Here is a 19,865-nt window from a genome sequence, read left to right on the forward strand (position 1 = left end):
CAGGCCTTCTGCGACCTGCTCGACCAGATGAAAGTCAGCATGTCTGCGGCAAGGGATATAGTGAAGACTTTGAGGGAGAGGTGAGTGTTCGAAGACGTCTTAGTCTGCGCGGAGTCCTGACATATCCTCACTGATTCAGACAGAGTACGACCCATGAGCTGGATGCCCGCGAGGGGATCTCTCTACTCTCTCTCAAACACCATATGATGCTCTCCTACTTGCAGTCCCTCAGCCTGCTAACAGCTCGTCGCGCAATTGGACACTCGCTAGCAGAGAGATCCGCTCCTGAAGCTCCATTCAGCGCGAAAGATAGGCCTGCTCGCGGCGATGGTGCTGGTGATCGCGTGGACGCTATGGTGGAAGCGAGGGTGGTACTGGAGAAGGTCAAGGTGCTCGAGGGTCGGATGAAGTACCAAATCGACAAGCTGGTACGCACTGCTGAGGAAGGTGACTCGGCGACCAAGAACATTGCCAACGGTACGTCTCCGAGTATGATTGTGTCCTCGAGATCCTATCCTCAACGCCTGCCAGACCCTCTCGCGTTCCGCCCGAACCCACAAGCACTCATGGACCAAGGCTCCGAAGACGAGGACGAAGAAGGCGGCAGCATTGCAGGCGATGACCGCGACGGCATCTACCGTCCGCCCAAGCTCGCTCCCATGCCTTACGTCGAGCCAAGCAAGTCAAAAGACAAGGACCGGTCGCGCCGCGCGCCCGTCCCGTCCGCACTGGCCAACCTTGCCCACCTCGATCCCTCGAAGCCGTACATGGAGTCGACGTCCGGATTGGGCTCGACACCTGCTCTGTCGTCGGGGCGTGCGCGCGAGCTCAAGCGCATAAACGAGTTCGAGGAGGAGAACTTCACGCGGTTGGTGATGAAGAAGAAGGACGCGCGCCGGCGTGCGCTCGACGAGGCAGACATTGCGCTCGGTGGAACCGGCATGGTGTCCGCCCGGCGTGGACGTGTGCCTGGTGTCGGGCTGGACGACGAATTTGGCGACATCATAAAGTCGGTCGGGAGAACCAGGAAGGGTGTCTTGGGTGATGGGTACGAGGAGCTGCGTCAGAGGGGCAAGAAGGAGAGCGTGTTGGCACGTTCCAAGGCGAGGTCGAGGGATGATGCGTTCGACGACCTCGGGGACGATGGGCCGAGGCAGAGGAAGCGGAGCAGGTTCGAGAAGGAGGTCAAGGCGGCGAAAAAGAGGACCAACTCCAAAGCTAGTCGTCGAGCATAGGCTACCTATCAGTGTCCCCTTGTAGTCATGGAATGTACCTCAACGCCGTTTGCAAGCATCAGTTGTCTGCAACTCGAAAGCAATGCGATTGCAACGATACAACGAAGTACAAGTCTAGTCAATACATGTGTTCTGGGTCACTGCTACAATTCTGCTCTGCGTCGCCGTTTTTCGCGATACTACCTGTTCCGCCAGTTATGTTGCACGTACCCGTGGTTATTGGGACCCGGAGTGGGGAAGAACGGCGGTGTGGCGATGGCGTTGAGAGGATAATGGTGATTCCCATGTCCACCGAACTGCGGCTGCTGCAGGAATGCGCCGCGGCCCATCGCGATCTGCGGCATTGGACTCGCGGTTCCTGACGCAGGCGCTGGCGTCGTGCTCCCCTGCTGACCTGGTGGTGCGGGCGGTTTGAAGTTCTGATAAGCCGCATAATGTTCAGTTCGACGCATTCACCAACGAAAAGGAGGGGAGACGTACATATTGTCGACCTTCGCGGTAGAGTTCATCGAGCTTCTTGTCAAACGTGCCCTCCGCCTCGAGCTGTAAATGGACTTTGTACAGCTTGAGCGCGGACAACGCGTCCTCTATCGAGTCATGGGTATCCGTCTGGATGTTCTCGTTGAGGACGAACCAGGTGAGGAAACGGAGAGATAGTCGGCGCTGGCGGTTCTCGATGTAGTACAGGTCGACGGTGTCGATGACTTGTTCTGGTGGAACGAAAATGTCTACAGCAGGATGATGATCAGATACTGGCTATGTATGAAAGAGTGTCAGACGTACTGATAATACGGAAGTCCTTCGATAGACCATGCCCTATGAAGATGCACCCGCTGTCGACGAGCAGGCGGAGCTTTTTGTACACCACCTTCAAAGGTGTCAGGGTGTAGCGACTCAAAGTCGGATCCAGATCTCCGACTGCGCCCGTCCGATCAGCTCGAGCGTCGGGCAGGAGTAATAGCAAAGACACGTACACTTGATACCAGAGAACTCGGTCAAGTAGTCCACGATGATCTCGCTGGTATGGATATGGTCATCGATGAAAGGCACGCCTTCCTTCGGTCCATCTCCTCGCAAGACTGAGACCCGGGCCAGCGACAGTCGCGCTGGACGGATAACCTTCTTGGTGCCATTTGAGCGGTACTCAGTCTCCTCCTGCTGCATGGAGACGAATTCAGCGTCGATGGCGATGAACGTGCCGGGCTTGGGTAACTCTTCGGGCCGTAGAAGGTCATGCTTGATGAGACGAGGATCCCGGTTACTACAAGGACAGGAGGTCAGTGTTATAGACACCGTACAGAAGCAACTACTTGGGTCTTACACGGCGATGTTCGTGTCTCGGCACAGGACCGTGCTGTCAATCTTGTCGGGCAAACCGCTGAAGTCGAGACGTTGACATATATCTACCCGTTCCAGATAAAGGATGGCGGGGACCTGTTGCATGGCCGGTCAGTGAAGGACTAAGAGGATTTCGCGACATTCGTCACCTTCCAGTTTGACGGTATACTCAGTGCCTCCTCTTCGGTGATGTTCTGCACGGCGAAGTCATTGAAGATGAACCAAGGCTCGGGGTCTGACTCCTCCGCCTCGGGCACTACAACAGTCATCAGTATGGTCAACAGGGTAACAAGCGACCGTTCTACCTTTTACGATGGCGACAAGATGCGAGTTTGCGTCCTTCGCGACCACCTGCACGACCACTGCCCTCAACTCATACACGACTGTTTCCGGGTCGTCCATGCCGTCGATATGACCCCGAAGCTCAATCCTCGGCTTCAAGAACGTCGTGCGCCTCTGGTCGCGCCAGAACTTGTGCGTATCCTCGTTGTGGCAGGCTGCGTTCACTGCAAGGAGCGGAGGCAAGTCCCGGGTGCGTATCGAGCGGCGGCTCTCGAACGTGGCGAACTGCTTGCACGTCTGGCACGTCGCCTTGTGCGTTGTCTGGCGGAGCAGCGAGTTCCGCAGGATCGACGCAAAGTCCGTCTCGTGAACTGGGTCGTTCGTCGGCAGCTTGCGCACGGGGTACGTCAGGTCGATTAGATGCGTCATGTTCTCCTTCTCGCGAACTGCGTGGCAGCTCTGGCAGACAATGACATTCTTTGCATCGATGCCGAGCAACTGCGTGATCGGGGCAGGCGCGGGAGAGTGCAGGTCGGCTGGGCCAAGGCTGGGGAGAAGAGCCGGATTGTGTGGGAAGGAGTTGCCCTCCGAGCTGAGGTGGTCAATCAGAAAGCGGTGGAACATTTGGATCATGTGTGCGTAATTGAGCTCTGTGCTCTCACGTCCGTAGTCGATCAGCTCGATGGCATTGTTCACTACCGTCTTCATGAGCATGCACTCTTGTCCAAAAGTGGAGATGATACGCACTCTGCGCCAACACGCCCACGGCCTTGCAAAAGTTGCTTGACTGGCAATTCGTGCCATGCGCATCCTCGAGCATGCGTGTGACGAAGCCGAGCTCACACAGGAGACAGTGTTCGCGAGGACAGTCCGTTGTGATATGCGACTTTGCAAGGCGCCTGATCGGGAGCGTGTAGTGCATCACTTGTACCAACGGATTCGTGTACGAATTCAAAATGTGTGTCTCCAGACCGCTGAACGACGTCCGATTGTAAAATCTGAAAAGACTGTATATCAGGAGTCGATCTAGTGGAAGACCTCAGCCGCACGCACCCAAAATCAAAGTCCTCGACGCCGAACTTCGAGTACTCGATCTCGACTTTGCGATAGCACTTCGGGATGATCTCCGGATTGTGCTCGTATGCCGGCGTCACAGGTTCGGACTGGCAGCTTTGGTGAGTTGATGTCAAGAACTCGATCGAGAGAACCTACGTCGTTGTACCGCGACTTGCCGCTCCTAAACCTACCACCGCTCTTCCGCGGCGCAGTGGCGACAACGTTCCGTCGGCCTCTGAGCTCCTTCGGCAGCGTTGCGTATGCGATAGAATCATTGACTTTGATCGAGTTGAGTACCTGCTGAGGTATCTTCGCGGGAGGAGGGAAGAACATGCTCGAAGGCACAAAGTCGTTTGTCCATGACGAGAGCAGAAGCGAGTTGTAGTACGGCAACCCAATCGTACTCAGGGGACTAGAAACGGCTCGTCAGTGTCGGCACTTGGCTTGCAGCGTCAATATGCTCACGTCGACTTCGTCCATTCGACCTCCGGGAGGGCTTCCGGCGCATCTGGCCAATCCAGCGGCTTGCCTTCGAACCCATTGAATGGCAGCATAGCGTCATCTTCAGCCGCAGATAGCAGATGTACGGTACCGTCGGAGTCACCAAACGCCATGTACGCAGCGGTCGATGAAACCGCCACTGAGCTAACGAACGATGGCGCATCAAGCTGACAACCGTGTCTAGCGATGTGCCTATAGCTAGTGTGGGTGACCATGAACGTACCTGATAGAACTCATTCGAGGTTGGGTTGGCAGTGTCCACTATCTGCACGAGACCTTGATTGGAGGTGATGGCCAAAGTGGACGGTCGGTTAGGGAATCTGTTGATGAAGGCTGGCCCAGCAGAGAACGGAATAGGCGTAAGTGCCTTCATGTTGCGGAGGTCGTAGATCTTCACAAGGGGATCGGGATATGGTCGCCCTTGTCTGTTCCTACTCAGCACAAACTAGCGAACACAAAAAGTAGACCCCTACCGCATGCCGAGGCCTATGGTGTACAGAAGTGTAGAAGTCGCCTCGATGCCCTGTATGCCGCTCAGGTGCGCCTTGATTGCGCTCGACCCGTACGACCGTATTGTCGCATCGCGCGGATCGTGAAGGCGGATCCAACCGTCTGCATCTCCGGAGACGAAGTACGTCTGGGAAGCGGTGTAGTGTAGATGGGTCAAAACTGACGAAACTTGGGATCTCCGCAACACGGAACCCGTCTGAGTGTTCAGGAGGATCAGCTCAGGCGTCGCGGTTGAGACCGCGATGGTTGATGCATTCGAAGGTTTGTTGGAGAAGGTGGTGATTTGATTGCCAGGCCTGAACAATGCATTCCAGCCCCGTACTCTACAACAGCAAAGAAAGGTCTCACTTGAAGTACCAGGAATTCACGCCGCCCTTTCCCCATGCTCCTATGGCTTCCGCGGCGACGCCACACGCTATCACATTCGTATCCGTCGCGAGGATCCTCTTGACGGCGAGATGGCCTCCTACGGGGTAGTGCACGCCCCTCAGACCACGAGGCGTATAGTTTGCGCAGACATGTCCCGAGTTCGTGCCAGACCAGAGGATGTCCGAGACCGGGTCGAAGGAGAGAGCGGTGATCGGCTGAGGCAGAACATCCCTCTGGTAGACAAGAGAGGGGATCTGATGGTACGTCGTCGACATTCAACTGAGCATATGTGCTGCCAGGAATAAGCAAAATCCGATAGTCACAGGCTGGGTGCGGTCGAGGTCGCGGTCAATGTCCAAGAGGCCCTCGAGCGTCAACGCGTCAACGCTACCGTGACATTGTCCTTCAATTGACCGATACCATCATCATGATCATCTTCGCTATCCCCCGTCAAGTTCGAATTGTTCCTTTGCATGTTGGAAGGTATTGAGAATGACTTGTCAAAGTTCGCACTTGAGTTGCTTGTCTCATGGCACCACGATGGACTCGGCACGAACCGAGAGCAATAGGAAACGGCCTAAGGCCCTAACCTCGCATTCTCCGTTCGGGACCCGGGTGAGAAGAACAGATTACCCTGCACGATATTATTGATTCGCTGACCATTTGCTGACAGAAACTGTAGTCAGGCTTGCCAAGGTCGATCATCCATATCTCAGGTCTCGAAGATCATATCACCGTATCTCCCTCAGAAGAGGATCAGTGGCGAATCCCGGTAAGTAGGTCGACCAGAGCGTCCGCAATGTCCGGTTATCGTTCGTCTGACAAACCGCAAGTGTGCTAGCGTGCCTTATCGTGTTCCCTGGAGCCCCGCCGAAGCGCGAGGTTGCCGTTAGGGTCCTCTTCCTGGCCTCTTCCCCACACTGTGGCAGTGACGTGAGATAGTCGACTGTCTGTTATCTCTCGGTCCTGCAACGAGCAGCATGATCTATCGCATATAAGAAGGAGACGATGCCTGACCCCTGGAGTTCCAGCGTACACTTGTCGCCCAACACTCGCCATGGTCTTCTCGCCTCGTCTCAGCGCCGCTGCCATCGTTGTGAGCCAGGCTGCTCAGGTCCTTGGGGGCATCCAGTACCCCATGGGCGTCGTCAACTCGGAGAACTTCCAGTCGCTCAATTTCACTGAGATCTTTACTCCCTATGGCGCTGACATGTCGAACGAGGCATGGGCACGGACTGACTACAACGGTCTGACGAGTTTCGCAAGGGCGGCACCAATCAGATGCTTTGGTGCGGACGCCGAGACTGGGTACGACGTCGCTGTCATCGGTGCGCCGTTTGATACTGCCACCAGCTTCCGCCCTGGGTGAGTCTCCTCCAATTATACGCCCACCAGGCTCGTGATTCAATCGCTCACGGCTTCGCAGTGCACGATTCGGTCCCAATGGGATCCGCAAGGGCTCTCGTCGTCTGGGCATCAGCAGAATCAACGTCCCCGCGAATATCCGTATCACCGACCACCTCGAAGTCGTCGATTGCGGTGACGTTCGTGAGTTTTGAGTACCACTCTTGAGTTCGGATCCAAATGCTGACCTTTCCATCAGCGATGGTTCTGACTGATAACAAGGTTGCACTACGTCAGCTCGAGCTCGCGAATGCTGCCCTCCTCTCTGGGACCAGCGTGCACTCGTATGCGGGCAAGAGTATCGCAAAGGATGGCAAGTTCCATCCTCGCGTATTGACGCTCGTGAGCTTGATTCTCCACTCTCTTGCGTAAGTCGACTCAACGTGTTCACAGGGCGGTGATCACACAATTACCCTTCCCCTTCTGCGCGGCGTCGCGAGCGTGTATGGACCGGTCAGTGTCATCCACTTCGACAGCCACCTCGATACGTGGAAGCCGAAGCCGATGGCCGATAGCCCCTGGCTACCGGGTGAGGAAATCCCCGTGAGCCACGGGAGCTATTTCTACTACGCCTACAAGGAGGGTCTACTCGCGTCCAACAACGCCAACATCGTACGTCCATGCAATGTGGCTCTGATCTCAATTGTCCTGATCGTGCATTCCCTGATGTAGCACGTTGGTATTCGTGGAGCCATCAATAGCTGGGACGACTACAAGGACGACTACAAGTTCGGGTGGGTCATCTCGCATGCGTGGGACGCCGAGGACATGGGATGGCAAGGCATCGTCAAGAAAATTCGCGAGACTGTAGGCGACAACCCGGTGTACAGTGAGTTTGCACATACCCTCGCGAACCTTCCCGGCAGCTGACCATTGACATAGTCACCCTCGACATTGATGTCATCGACCCTGGCATGGCTCCCGCCACTGGAACGCCTGAGATTGGCGGTCTCACCACCAGAGTATGTCCCGCGTTGTATACTTCGTGTCCGCCTGGCTCATTGCTGGTCCATACAGGAAATCAAGAAGATCCTTCAGGGTCTTTCCGGACTCAAGATCGTCGGCGCCGACATCGTCGAGGTCGCGCCCGACTATGACACACAGGACGAGATCACCCAGATCGCTGCTGCCAACATTGGCTGGGAGATTCTTGGTCTCATGGCGAAGACACCACTGACGGAGTAGATGGCTCGATATATGGGCTCTGCATCGTAGATGGGCATGAATGGCCATGGGTATGTGACATGTATAGTGTACATAGTGTAATGCACAAATTCGGTTCGTGCTTGGATACGCACTTGTTGTGTACTAGTCTCAAGTACTGAAATGTGCCGGCGGAATATGTTCAGTGGCTCAGGATCAAGCTTACCGGCCGGCTTACGACTCTCAAGTTCGATGACTTCGCGTCCGACCCCTTCCTTATAGAACGTGGTATCGATCAGGGGTGCCCACTTTCTGTCATACTGTATGCGTTTTACAATGCCGCACTTATCGAAGCTGCAGATCACAAGAAGGGCGAGACGGCAGAAGGCTCGATGGACGACGTTGCTGTGCTGGTCACCGGACGGACTTTCCGGGCGGTGCATGCCCAGCTCGAGGACTTCATGATGAGACCAGGCGGCGGAGAGGCGTGGTCAGCATCTCACCACTCACCATTCTCTGTAGATAAGTTCGGGCTCGTCAATTTTTCGCGCAAGCTCAGCATCAAGAAAGGTCGCCTCGGACCCGCGCTGCAGCTGCGAGCGCATCGCATTGAACCCAGCCCCTATCATCGCTTCCTGGGAGTACTCGTCGACTGCGAGCTGCGACATCACCCGCAGGTTGCCGACGCATTTGCGAAAGGAACAGCGTGGACGACACTCATGCGGCGCCTGGGGCAGGCACGGCACGGGCTGCCAATGGGGGTGCTCCTGCGCCTGTATCAGGCAGTCGCGGTGCCACGCATCCTCTATGCGGCTGATACCTTCCTACTCCCAGTGCGGAAGGCCGAGGGTCGGAAGGCATCCACCGGTTCAGTCAGCCACATCAAGAAGCTCGGCCAGGTCCAGCGACAGGCGGTCCTCACGATCACCGGTGCCATGCGCACAACAGCGACCGACGTTCTGGAGGCGCATCTGCGCATCCTTCCCTTCGACTTATTGGTTGACAAGATCTGTTTTCGCGCGACTGCGCGGCTCTGCTCTCTACCCACCTCACACCCACTCCACTCGCATGTCAAGAAGGCCTCCAAGCCTGTCGCCGCTCACCGCTCACGCATGCATGAGCTACTACAGCTGTACAGTGCGCATGTCTCGCAGGAGACGATGGAGAAGGTTGCGCCCACCCGGCAGCCGCCACACTGGGAGCCTGGTCATTTGACCGACGTTGCCAACTCAAAGGAAGAGGCAGCAGCGAGCGAAGAACGCTGGGCGCAGCGCGACGGAATTAGGGTCTACTCTGACGGCTCTGAACTCGAGGGAGGGGTAGGTGCAGCGGCGGTACTCTTCAATGAGCAAACACGCAAGTGGAAGTCGCTTCGGCTCCACCTAGGATCGGCCGATGAACATACAATCTACGAGGCGGAGACAGTGGGAGCCATCCTGGGGACGGAACTGGTCAGAAGAGAGCGAAGAGTCGGTCGTGTCGCCTCAGTGGCACTGGACGGCAAATCCGCGATCGAGGGATCGCTAGTTCGTGAGTCGCGCCCGAGTCACTATCTTACTGACCTTTTGCACGACAGAGTCGCAGCGGTGAAGAGAAGACACTGCGGCCTGGAGCTGACACTGCGCTGGGTCCCCGGTCACCAGGACATTGCAGGCAACGAGCAAGCAGACTGTGAGGCGAAGCTCGCCGCCGCCGGCGACTCAAGCTCTGTACGCCTCCTTCCGGCAGTCCTGCGTCGACCGCTCCCTGTCAGCTCAACGAAGGCGAAACACGTCTACAACAAGACACTGGAAGCACGGGCGGCAGATCGATGGTGGACATCGAAGAGAGGCTCAAAATTGCGGCGAGTGGACCCCGCGCTTCCATCTACTCGATTCAAGAAGCTTGTTGCGTCCCTACCGAGGCGCAACACTTCGCTACTGATCCAGCTGCGTACAGGTCATGCGCCGCTGAACCATCACTTACACACTATAGGACGTGCTGACACCCAGCGATGCCCGGGGTGCGGCGCAGTGAAGGAGACAGTGCTGCACTTCGTGCTGCAGTGTCCCAAGTTCGCACTTCAGCGCCGCATATTCCTGGGACCGCTAGGCCGCAATGGGCAGCGCCTCGACTACCTCCTGTCCACGCAGGAGGGCACGGCGCGCCTTTTCAAGTTCGTCAATGCGACACGACGGCTACACCAGACGTTTGGCGACCTCGAGACCACGGAACACAGCAACGATAACAGAGACCATGGAGATGGAGCTGGCGCTGGGGCACCCCATCGTCTGCGGCAAACCACGCTGAGATTCCGCTCTTCCTCATAAACCTTTGCATTCACTGATTGCTTGTTCGGGCTTGGCAGCAGGGTTCCCTCGATGTTCATCTTTCTTTCCTCCCTCGTCTCTCTTGTATCTACGCTACCCAGCAGGTGTCAGGAGTGTGCGCCATGGACTGCATCATCGTCAGGAGCAGGGGTGACCTGACACGGGATGGAGGACCATCCTGTGTACCCCGTCCAGAGATTACGAGTAAAGATGGTGTTCGCCCTCGGTTTCTAACCTGCTGCCTTGCCCCATGGAGGGCCGGGCGATGGCGGCGGTTCTGGTGCGCGCTCCTGGTATCTACCGGGGACCCCTTACTGTACCGTTCGCTTCCCCTTACGTACTCACTCCCCTCCCAGCATCAGCTTTCATCTCCCGGGAGTCCTCGGACGCTCGGGGGTCACTGTTCTGTTTGATTATTCTGCATCATCCTCTAGTACGGTAGCGTACATTGTCTGTATTGTGTCCGACATGGGGCTAGGCCCTAACGGGACAATAAATGGATTTAGGAAAGGAAGTACTGAAATCGGGAACTACAGTTGGCGGATGGGAAAGAGGCTGACGATCGAATACTAGTGGTGGCGCGAGCTGGGAAAGTGCGCACATCTGCTATCGATATATTCGGTCCGAGCTCACTGTGCTCCCGCAGCTGACTGCACGCACGACCCTGGCTATTAACTGCCATTACGGGACTAAGGCCTCAGGGGGGGGACTCGGACGCGTATAAGCTCACGTCGCCTTGCCCGCGCTCTTTTAACCCGACTCACCACTTTCAACAACATGGGCAACCCGACAGTTGAGCTCGTGTACGCTCCTGCTACGGAGCTCGTCCGCAACGATCCGCACAACAAGGACGTCGTCGCGACGCCTTTCTCAGTTCTCAAGGCACAAGACGGTCTGATCAAGTGCGTACCACGTCGCCTCAACTGAGTTTGCACAAGTTCAATTGACGCCTTGAATACTTGTGCAACAGGATCTACTACGGTGTCCAACACGAGGACAAGGCTACAGCATATCATGTCATGGGTAGACTCCTCTCGCACTGCCATATTTCCTGTACTCAACTTTCCTTCACCATTCAGTGTGGGAGTCTTACGAGCACCATGAGAAGCTCATGAACGACACGGCGACCTACCCCAAGCTGACGGGTTCCGTCGAGTCCGTCTTCGACAAATCCAAGGGTTCGGTCACGATGCAGCACATCAACACCACCGATGAACCTTACAAGGCGTTCGAGGCTCCTGTCGTCGAGATCGCAACGTTCACCCTCCACGAGGGCCAGTCCAAGTCCGAGCTCGAGGGGTTGATGAAGAACCTCGCAGACGGGATGAACGCGAAGACAGAGGCAGACGGCGTCCTCCACGCCTCATGGGGTCCAATCAGGGAGAACGACAACGCCTTCATTCTCTTCATCGGCTGGACCACTGTTGATGTACGTTCTCTGGCCCGAGGCGGGTGGGCGTGTGACTGTCCACGAATGCTGACTTATGCTTGATGATCCTCAGGCGCATTGGGCATTCGTGAAGAGCGATCCCGGAGCGATTGATACCATCGCAAAGTGCAAAGCTATCTCCGACATTGCGCTAGTTCATGTCCCATTGGCTCTGTACTGAGAGGCTTCTGTCGAAGAGTGTCTGATGCGGGTTTGGAATCTTGTCATGATGTACCAGTATGAACAGTTCAACGACCGCAGACGGCCTGGGTGGGACTCACAAATTAGAGCTATCACCACTTTGGCTCCATATACCATGCCGATAGGTCCATATTGCACGAGGTCTGCTGCATCGGTGTGATTGAGTAATCCTCTTACGCAAGCTTGGCTAAGAAGATAGACGTGAATAGACCGAATCTCGTCGTTATGAGTCGATGTCCAAATGCGCGAGACTGGCCTGCGTATCGAGATATCCAAGTTTCAATCCCTTGACCCCGTCAGCTAGCGTCGACCGGAGCACAAGCCATCCAAACTTACGGTCTGGCTGGCGTGGTATGTATGAGATTAGCACAATGACGAGCTTGGTCGGCGGCTTTCGGGCCGAGCCGGGTGTCAGACAACGACGATGACCGGTGATAATATACTACTTACTTATGCCGCAAGTAGTGGACTGACTCCGACTGAGTGACCGACGTTGTCCCAGCTGACTCAGTGACTGTACAGGTGGTGCTGACTACGCGCAGTATTGCTCGCTTGGGGGCTTGTGACCGGCTTTGAAAAGGTCTCGATGGGTATGATAATATCGGCGGCAAAGAAATGTTATAAGCTCGCATTCTTGCCCTTCCTCCTGCAACAACACCATCTAACGCAACTCTCCACAACATGGGCAACCCGACTGTTGAGTTCGCATATGCTCCTGCTACGGAGATCATGCGTCAGGATCCGCACAATGAAGGCGCCTTGGCAGAGACCATTTCTATCCTGAAGGCGCAGGATGGAGTTATCAAGTACGTGTTTGCGGTGTTATCCGGATCCGTCCACAACAAATGACCGTTGAATCATACTTTACATTAGGATCTACAACGGGCTTCAGCACGAGGACAAAGCGACAACTTACCTCCTCGTCGGTGGGACCGTCATTACGACTCCGATCTTCAAAACGACTAATTTGTGTACTCTTGCCTTTGCAGTCTGGGAGTCTTATGAGCATCACGAGAAGCTCATGAAGGACGAAGTGACCTACCCCATCCTCGGAAGCGCGCTCAGCTCCGTACTCGACCTATCCAAGATCTCACTATTGCACGTCAAACCCACCAACGAGCCCTACAAGGCCTTCGAGGCACCCGTCTTGGAGATTGTGACATACACATTGCATGACGGACAGTCCAAGACCAAACTCGAGGGTCTTGTGGACAAGCTCGCGAACCATCTCACGAACACGGCGAAATCCAGCACCGAAGTGGCCAACGTCTTCCACACCTCTTGGGGCCCGACGAGGGAGAAGGATAACGTCTTGGTGCTGTTCATTGGCTGGCCTAGCATTGAGGTTAGTACCAAAAGAGTGAGCTCTTTGTATAGACACTGATTGGCCACGCAGGCGCACTTGGATCTGGTGAAGAACGACCCAGGAGCGATTGACATAATTGGCCAGTGCAAAGCTATCTCCGATGTCGATGTCATTCACGTCCCGCTGGCTCTGTGCTGAGAGTGAATGACGAGATGATTTGGGCGGAAGAGGCGTACTTGCTGTGCAAAGAGAACATATAGATATGAATGTAGCTCTCATGATGCGCCGGGCGAGCAGTTGTCACTAGTGACTCGGACCATTCGCAGCCTATGATCACTGTCAGGTATCCTGATAAGTCGCGCACAGATTAACACGATGCATATGAGTGCAACCAGGTGCAGCCATCCTTACCGGGTGATGGGGGCATCTTAGTAGGTCATAGTACGTGTTAGAGTGCCATTCGCGCTGGGCGCTCGTATGACGTCGGCGTTGAGTATGTAGCGATAGGCTGTACAACCTCAGCTTGACCTCAGCCACAAATGCTCTTTACTTGATCCACCACTTGCGTCCATTTTCCCATATATCTTGCTCGATCTATCCTCTCTGCTGTCTTGCGTGCCCCATGGCAGACTCAAGGCTTAGACCAGATGTCAAAGAAATCAAGTCTGTCCTCTGATTGGGGCTCGGTCCACAGACTCATCTCTGTAACCTCGAACGCCTCCAGGGACGCGTATGACTACCTCTTCAACTCCAGGAACAAGTTGTCGAAGGTGAAGGATGCTGCTCTGAGCGGACGTCTCTTCCAGGGCGCGGAGAGCCGCGCAGGAGTCACGGGAAGGAGTATGGCCTGGAAGGTGTTTGATGGCTCCCTGTATGTAACCCCCTTCATCGAGTGCTAATGACACCCGAAGCTGTTCCTCGTTCCCGATGAGCCACTGCAAGAGGTTGCGGATGTCGAGTCGGCGCCGCCGCGGAAGCGTCTGCAGGTTGGTCGCGAGGACTATCGGAGGCTGCTCATGGAGAAGATGCGCGCACCGGATGGAGGGTATGAAGAGGGCTTCACTGTACCCGGCTCGGGAGGATCACCCCCGCGAACGGAGGGATCGACTGGCAATCTCGAGAAGAACAACCCGTTGAGCTTGCATGATGAGGTGCGTCTATCTGTCTTTCTCTTCGAGATATCGACCTCATCAAGAGCCCAGAACCCATGGCGCGAGTGGTTCGCTGCTGTCGAGCTACGGAAGACTATCTTGCAAGATGTAGAGCGAACGTACGCCGTCTCCATACTTCATACTCAGACCCTGCTCAGGTGACGCGCCTTATAGCTTCCCGGACATCACATACTTTCGCGATGCAGAAGTGCAAGCGGAACTCACGAACATTCTTTACCTGTACTCCGATATGCACCCAGACATCGGCTACAGGCAAGGGATGCACGAGCTACTCGCCCCACTCTACTACGCGGTCGACTACGACTCCCTCTCTGAAGACGCCAACACCGATCCTGCGACCAAGGAATTCTGTTCGCGGGCATGGGTAGCGGCAGATGCTTGGCTACTCTTCGACGCCGTCATGAAGGGCGCAGGCCGATGGTACGAGTGGCAGGAGGGTAAATCACGCGCGGAACCCGGCCCTCTCCCATCACACGTGCAACTGAACATCTCCGGGGACGCGCGAGTCAAACCGTACATCGCGCCTATCGTCGAAGACTGCAACCGCATCCAGTCGGTGCTCCTCAAGGGCGTCGACCCCGAGCTGTGGAAAGCAATGCAGACCGCCGGTATCGAACCGCAGATATACGGGATGTGAGTGTTCCGCCCTGCATCTGCATCGCGTGTGCTGATACGATAAACCACAGTCGTTGGCTCCGTCTGCTGTTCACCCGTGAATTCGGTATGGAAGATGCAATGATTGTGTGGGACGGCTTGTTCGCCGTGGACCCGACATTTAATCTAGCTCCGTGGATCTGCGTGACCATGCTCGTCCGCATCCGGAACAAACGTGAGCCCGCCAGCCACTCACCTGGCGTTCGCTATCTGACAAGCTTGTGCAGTCATACCCTCCGACTACAGTAGTCAGCTCACATGCCTTATACGATACCCCGCCGATCCAGTCGCAGCTGGTGGAAGCAACGAGCCGTCTCCCATACACCATGCGACGCTTCTACTCCGCCAGGCACTGACGCTGCAGATGTCTCCCACCCCGACTACCGGTGTGACTATCATCCATGAGAACAAGCACTTCTTGGGCATCCCGACGGAAGTACCTCCCTCGGTCTCTCCGCCTGTACACAGACGGCCTCGGCATGGTGAGAGGAGCCGCTCCTTCACGAACGCAAACGGACACATCGCGCCCGGGGAGCCTAGTAGCAGCAAAGGCATCCATAACCGACAGGTGTCGACTCCGATGGGTATTCCGGAGACGTTCGCACGAGGTCTGTTGGAACGAGGGGAGAGCTTGGGCATCAACAAGACGGTCATGAACGCGGTATCCGAGTTTAAGGTAGGTCGAACATTCATTTGCGGTCGCACTATTTTGACACCTTTCGCTTGTAGAAAAACCTCCCAGATCTGTCTGCAGCTCTGAACCGCCTGCCTCTTTCCCCTCAGCCTGCGAATGTGCTGTACCCTATGTCTCCCGAACGGCCAACGGTCGAACGTCCGCCGTGGGAGCCCCGCAGTCGGCGCGAGATGGAGAGGGAAGTCGCTCATGAGCAGGCCCTGCGACGGAAGCTTGGAGATACCGTCGGATGGATTGTCGATACGCTCTTGCTGGACGAAGGCGAATCCACTGAGGACTCTGCCAAGAAGGTGGTCCAGAAGAGGAAGCGCGAAGCGCTAGAGTGCCTTGCGTACGTCCGGGACGTACTCAAAGGTACGGTTACGGAGGTTGAAGACGACCGCCTGCTAGGCGAGGAGGAGGCGAGGCGGAGACGAGAGAAGGAGAAGAGGGAGAAGGAGGCCGTCGAGGCGCTGAGCAGGAAGAACTCAACACCTCATCCCCCAAGGCCTGCCGCCATACCCATCGAAGCGCGTCCACAAGGGATAGGAGCACGTCGCTCACAAGGCTACTCTATGCCTCAAGCATCTGGGTCGAGCCCACCGACCAAAGCCGCCGTCCCCGTCCCCGTCCTCGTCCCAGTCGCCCCGCCCGCTCAAACGGCTCGCCCTCCGCCCATTCCCTCCATACCCGCACCTGCCAGCGCACCCTCCGCACTGTCCCCCTCTCTCACGCCGAAGTCGTCCACAACTACATTCAATGCCCCATGGAACTACACCCGGTCGGACTTCTCGAGCTCAGACTCGCCGATCGCGACGCTTCCCCGCGTTCCTCCCCGGACGTCGGCGGTGCTGCCGATCCCGCGTGCGCAACCGCTTCCTGCGTCGTTCATGACGCCGCCTCCCACTGCTGCCGTCGCTGGGCGACCCACTCCTGTTTCGCGCGATCAAAAGCCGAAGCAAGTCCCGTATGACCCGCTGGGGGCTATTCCGTAGAGTAAATACGAGGAAGGGCTCTCTGTATCGTGCTGGTATACCTAGCTAGATGGTTTTGTCTCTGTTTGAAGAACAAATGGTCGCTTTCATTCTCTCGAATGAACTGAGACCACATACATAAGTACTTCCAGCCGGTGCGCGTCATGCCATGGTTTGCTCGTGAATTCTGCTCAGACGCCCGGAGGTATGTGGGGAAATCCCCGAGCGCTGATTGGTTTCGGACCTTGGTCAGAACGGCATTTCGGTGACCATTCCCGATTCGGTGACGTTCTGCTTGAGTGTCAGAGTAGACCGTCTAAAGAGCTATGTAAATGCACCCTCTCCTACTCTCTCTCCTACTCTCTCTCCTCATCCCCCTCTTCCTCCTCCTCCTCCTCTGTCGTCGTCGTCGTCGGTGCGCGACATCCACGACGCCATCCATGCTCAGGAAATCGCTCGCCAGAGGGCTTCGTGCACCCGCGACCAGGTCGTTCCATTCGTCGGTTCCCGTGCGCAGGGTCGTCGCGACGAACCCTGTGAAGGCGCAGGAGGTCCAGTCGTTTGGCAAGTATCCTATCATCGAACATGAATACGATGCTATCGTTGTGTGAGTGTGCTCAGGATCAGCCTGTTTCGTCCCTTAACCCCGCATCGCCGTGCAGAGGAGCCGGCGGCGCCGGTCTGCGGGCAGCATTCGGTCTGGCGGAAGCTGGCTTCAACACGGCGTGCATCACCAAACTCTTCCCTACCCGAAGTCACACTGTCGCTGCTCAGGTATGTCGCACATTACCCAGTCTGCCATGTAACCAGATGCTGAACGTATGTGTCAGGGTGGTATCAATGCTGCGCTTGGTGTGAGTTCACGGTGACACCATTGGATGAGACGTGTAGAGATTGATACCAATGAAATGGCGCAGAACATGACTGAGGACGATTGGCGATGGCACATGTATGACACGGTGAGTAAGACAGCAGGCCGTTCTGAAGCTTGCATCTCACCTCTCCATAGGTGAAGGGATCCGACTGGCTTGGAGACCAGGACGCCATCCATTACATGTGTCGTGAGGCTCCCCGCACGGTCATTGAGGTACGGACATGGCTCGTGCGTCCCAGCATCCGTGTTAATTCCTCCTTCAAGTTAGCTTGAGCACTTCGGTGTGCCCTTCTCAAGGACGAAGGACGGCAAGATCTATCAGCGCGCATTCGGTGGTCAGTCCCTCAAGTATGGCAAGGGTGGCCAGGCATACCGTTGTGCGGCTGCTGCCGACCGTACCGGTCATGCCCTCCTCCACACACTCTACGGCCAGTCCCTCCGCCACAACACCAACTTCTTCATTGAATATTTCGCCCTCGACCTCATCATGGAAGACGGCGAGTGTGTCGGTGTCATGGCGCTAAACATGGAGGACGGCACCTTGCACCGGTTCCGCGCACACAAGACCGTTCTCGCTACTGGCGGTTACGGCCGCGCGTACTTCAGCTGCACGAGTGCGCACACATGCTCGGGTGACGGTAACGCTATGGTTACGCGTGCCGGCCTTCCCTTGCAGGACCCCGAGTTCGTGCAGTTCCATCCGACGGGTATCTACGGCGCCGGCTGTCTCATCACCGAGGGTACGCTCGGAAACTATCTGTCGGAAGTTGTGTATGTTCTGACGCCTCCAAAGGTTCTCGTGGTGAGGGTGGTTACTTGCTTAATTCGGAGGGTGAGCGTTTCATGGAGCGTTATGCACCGACCGCGAAGGATCTTGCCTCTCGCGATGTCGTCTCTCGTTCCATGACAATCGAGATCCGTGAGGGCCGTGGCGTCGGTCCGGAGAAGGACCACATCTACCTTCAGCTCAGCCATCTCCCCGCCGAGATCCTTCATGAGCGTCTTCCCGGTATCTCGGAGACCGCTGCGATCTTCGCCGGCGTCGATGTCACGAAGGAGCCGATCCCTGTGCTGCCGACTGTCCACTATAACAGTAAGCGCGTCCCACACCATTGTTGGCCCCTGCTAACCTCTATCTGCAGTGGGTGGTATCCCGACCCGCTACACCGGTGAGGTCATCACGCAGGACAAGGATGGCAACGACAAGGTTGTCCCTGGCCTCTATGCGGCTGGTGAGGCTGCCTGTGTGTCTGTCCACGGCGCGAACCGTCTCGGTGCCAACTCTCTGCTCGACATTGTCGTATTCGGCCGTGCTTGCGCACATCACATCACGGAGACGTTGACGCCCGGTAAGCCCCACAAGAAGCTTCCTGACGAGGCCGGCCTCCATAGCGTCGAATTCCTCGATAAGATCAGAAAGTCGGACGGCCCTCTCCCCACGGCGAAGATTCGGTTGGATATGCAGAAGGCCATGCAGGCTGATGCGGCCGTTTTCCGGTGCGTATTCGATCGTGCTCAATCAGATGTGTATCGCCAGGAGACATCAGGGGCATGAGGTGGACTTCACCGCTGCATCGTTCAGGAACTACGTTCCCGCGAACATCATGCAAGTCTAGATCACCCGGGCATCACGGTATCATTGCCCGCGCCTGTTTCCGGGGGTGCACGTTGTGGTTAGCTCTGCACGCGGCGTGGTTAGCTGATTGGTGGCGGCAGTACGCAGCAAACCCTTGACGAGGGTGTCGAGAAGCTTCGCGCGATTTACAAAACCTACGAGCAAGTCGGTATCAAGGATAGGAGCATGATCTGGAACTCGTGAGCACCCCCGATCACTGTCGTGTGTATTGGATCTCATCATCGTTCTCTCTTGTAGGGACCTCATCGAGACTCTCGAGCTCCGTAACCTCCTTCAGTGCGCTATTCAGACCATCACGGCCGCTGCTGCCCGCAAGGAGTCCCGTGGCGCACATGCGCGTGAGGACTACCCTGATGTTCGTAGCTCCCGTCTCTGCCGCTGCTCCTATCCAAGCACTGACTCTGGCCCCTAGCGCTTGGATGACACTTGGATGAAGCACACCCTCACTTGGCAGCATGACGTCAACAACCCGGACGTTGAGATCAAGTACCGCAAAGTGATCCACGACACGCTTGATGAGAACGAGTGCAAGTCGGTACCTCCGTTCAAGCGTGTTTACTAGGCTCCGAGCTGTTGGGCACGCGTGGCGAATACGGATGAGTATACATGCGGACACCTTTGCTTTGTCTTTATCCGTAGGATCGGGCAATACGATATTGTTGTATAATCACTGGATCTGGCGCGTGGCGGGCTAGTTTCATATCCCCGCCCCTGTTTGCCACCATGAGGCGCCTGGGCGGGCATGCGATGCGTTCCGAATCTGCGTGCGCCCGCCATCCGCGCGATTCGGGAAGGGCCA

At 56.3% G+C, this 19,865-nt stretch overlaps 7 protein-coding genes across 7 annotated transcripts; 6 read left to right on the forward strand and 1 right to left on the reverse strand.

Annotated features, from left to right (window-relative positions):
* Window positions 1-39: 39 nt before the first annotated feature.
* Window positions 40-1,235, forward strand: L226DRAFT_465115 (uncharacterized protein; the record flags this gene model as incomplete). The annotated part of the gene is made up of 3 exons (XM_067675899.1): window positions 40-80; window positions 140-477; window positions 532-1,235. 3 exons carry the CDS (start codon window positions 40-42, stop codon window positions 1,233-1,235), a joined length of 1,083 nt encoding a protein of 360 aa, XP_067534072.1.
* A 57-nt stretch (window positions 1,236-1,292) lies between these two features.
* On the reverse strand, window positions 1,293-5,651 carry L226DRAFT_488705 (uncharacterized protein). Its single transcript, XM_067677246.1, has 14 exons — window positions 5,271-5,651; window positions 4,886-5,218; window positions 4,636-4,837; window positions 4,377-4,579; window positions 4,068-4,323; window positions 3,909-4,018; window positions 3,603-3,853; window positions 2,879-3,550; window positions 2,723-2,829; window positions 2,557-2,669; window positions 2,210-2,496; window positions 2,019-2,153; window positions 1,716-1,963; window positions 1,293-1,654 (listed from the first exon to the last, which is right to left on the reverse strand). The coding sequence occupies exons 1-14, from the start codon at window positions 5,564-5,566 to the stop codon at window positions 1,415-1,417; spliced, it is 3,453 nt and encodes a 1,150-aa protein (XP_067534073.1). The 5' UTR covers window positions 5,567-5,651; the 3' UTR covers window positions 1,293-1,414.
* A 697-nt stretch (window positions 5,652-6,348) lies between these two features.
* Window positions 6,349-7,880, forward strand: L226DRAFT_465257 (Arginase/deacetylase; the record flags this gene model as incomplete). The annotated part of the gene is made up of 7 exons (XM_067675905.1): window positions 6,349-6,656; window positions 6,718-6,839; window positions 6,895-7,037; window positions 7,089-7,307; window positions 7,368-7,524; window positions 7,578-7,657; window positions 7,713-7,880. The coding sequence occupies 7 exons, from the start codon at window positions 6,349-6,351 to the stop codon at window positions 7,878-7,880; spliced, it is 1,197 nt and encodes a 398-aa protein (XP_067534074.1).
* A 2,883-nt stretch (window positions 7,881-10,763) lies between these two features.
* L226DRAFT_614020 (uncharacterized protein) lies at window positions 10,764-11,920 on the forward strand. Its single transcript, XM_067686575.1, has 4 exons — window positions 10,764-11,049; window positions 11,118-11,170; window positions 11,227-11,576; window positions 11,650-11,920. Exons 1-4 carry the CDS (start codon window positions 10,925-10,927, stop codon window positions 11,755-11,757), a joined length of 636 nt encoding a protein of 211 aa, XP_067534075.1. The 5' UTR covers window positions 10,764-10,924; the 3' UTR covers window positions 11,758-11,920.
* A 326-nt stretch (window positions 11,921-12,246) lies between these two features.
* L226DRAFT_536186 (uncharacterized protein) lies at window positions 12,247-13,474 on the forward strand. The gene is made up of 4 exons (XM_067681059.1): window positions 12,247-12,583; window positions 12,651-12,703; window positions 12,767-13,122; window positions 13,174-13,474. Exons 1-4 carry the CDS (start codon window positions 12,459-12,461, stop codon window positions 13,279-13,281), a joined length of 642 nt encoding a protein of 213 aa, XP_067534076.1. The 5' UTR covers window positions 12,247-12,458; the 3' UTR covers window positions 13,282-13,474.
* A 153-nt stretch (window positions 13,475-13,627) lies between these two features.
* Window positions 13,628-16,661, forward strand: L226DRAFT_536187 (RabGAP/TBC). Its single transcript, XM_067681060.1, has 8 exons — window positions 13,628-13,746; window positions 13,808-13,937; window positions 13,995-14,234; window positions 14,286-14,353; window positions 14,409-14,888; window positions 14,942-15,084; window positions 15,137-15,585; window positions 15,639-16,661. Exons 1-8 carry the CDS (start codon window positions 13,706-13,708, stop codon window positions 16,575-16,577), a joined length of 2,490 nt encoding a protein of 829 aa, XP_067534077.1. The 5' UTR covers window positions 13,628-13,705; the 3' UTR covers window positions 16,578-16,661.
* Window positions 16,662-16,996: 335 nt separating this feature from the next.
* Window positions 16,997-19,628, forward strand: L226DRAFT_465302 (succinate dehydrogenase; the record flags this gene model as incomplete). Its single annotated transcript, XM_067675911.1, has 11 exons — window positions 16,997-17,163; window positions 17,219-17,330; window positions 17,387-17,410; window positions 17,474-17,515; window positions 17,566-17,643; window positions 17,699-18,170; window positions 18,224-18,523; window positions 18,573-18,927; window positions 19,147-19,245; window positions 19,304-19,421; window positions 19,479-19,628. The coding sequence occupies 11 exons, from the start codon at window positions 16,997-16,999 to the stop codon at window positions 19,626-19,628; spliced, it is 1,917 nt and encodes a 638-aa protein (XP_067534078.1).
* Between the last annotated feature and the right edge of the window lie 237 nt (window positions 19,629-19,865).

The sequence above is a fragment of the Lentinus tigrinus genome (assembly GCF_003813185.1).
Source record: "Lentinus tigrinus ALCF2SS1-7 unplaced genomic scaffold L226scaffold_17, whole genome shotgun sequence".
NCBI classification, from domain to species: Eukaryota; Fungi; Basidiomycota; class Agaricomycetes; order Polyporales; family Polyporaceae; genus Lentinus; species Lentinus tigrinus.

What these genes read in the sequence shown, in the direction of transcription:
- L226DRAFT_488705 (XM_067677246.1), bottom strand. Translation starts at nt 5,566, where the DNA reads ATGTCGACGACGTACCATCAGATCCCCTCTCTTGTCTACCAGAGGGAT. An exon ending in ACCATAGGCCTCGGCATGCG is followed by an intron (nt 4,838 to 4,885) that starts GTAGGGGTCTAC and finishes GAGTAGGAACAG; the next exon opens with ACAAGGGCGACCATATCCCG. An exon ending in GCAAGTCGCGGTACAACGAC is followed by an intron (nt 4,019 to 4,067) that starts GTAGGTTCTCTC and finishes CAAAGCTGCCAG; the next exon opens with TCCGAACCTGTGACGCCGGC.
- L226DRAFT_614020 (XM_067686575.1), top strand. Translation starts at nt 10,925, where the DNA reads ATGGGCAACCCGACAGTTGAGCTCGTGTACGCTCCTGCTACGGAGCTC. An exon ending in TACAGCATATCATGTCATGG is followed by an intron (nt 11,171 to 11,226) that starts GTAGACTCCTCT and finishes TTCACCATTCAG; the next exon opens with TGTGGGAGTCTTACGAGCAC. An exon ending in TCGGCTGGACCACTGTTGAT is followed by an intron (nt 11,577 to 11,649) that starts GTACGTTCTCTG and finishes GATGATCCTCAG; the next exon opens with GCGCATTGGGCATTCGTGAA.
- L226DRAFT_536186 (XM_067681059.1), top strand. Translation starts at nt 12,459, where the DNA reads ATGGGCAACCCGACTGTTGAGTTCGCATATGCTCCTGCTACGGAGATC. An exon ending in GCGCAGGATGGAGTTATCAA is followed by an intron (nt 12,584 to 12,650) that starts GTACGTGTTTGC and finishes ACTTTACATTAG; the next exon opens with GATCTACAACGGGCTTCAGC. An exon ending in TTGGCTGGCCTAGCATTGAG is followed by an intron (nt 13,123 to 13,173) that starts GTTAGTACCAAA and finishes TTGGCCACGCAG; the next exon opens with GCGCACTTGGATCTGGTGAA.
- L226DRAFT_536187 (XM_067681060.1), top strand. Translation starts at nt 13,706, where the DNA reads ATGGCAGACTCAAGGCTTAGACCAGATGTCAAAGAAATCAA. An exon ending in TTGCAAGATGTAGAGCGAAC is followed by an intron (nt 14,354 to 14,408) that starts GTACGCCGTCTC and finishes CGCGCCTTATAG; the next exon opens with CTTCCCGGACATCACATACT. An exon ending in CGTCCGCATCCGGAACAAAC is followed by an intron (nt 15,085 to 15,136) that starts GTGAGCCCGCCA and finishes AAGCTTGTGCAG; the next exon opens with TCATACCCTCCGACTACAGT.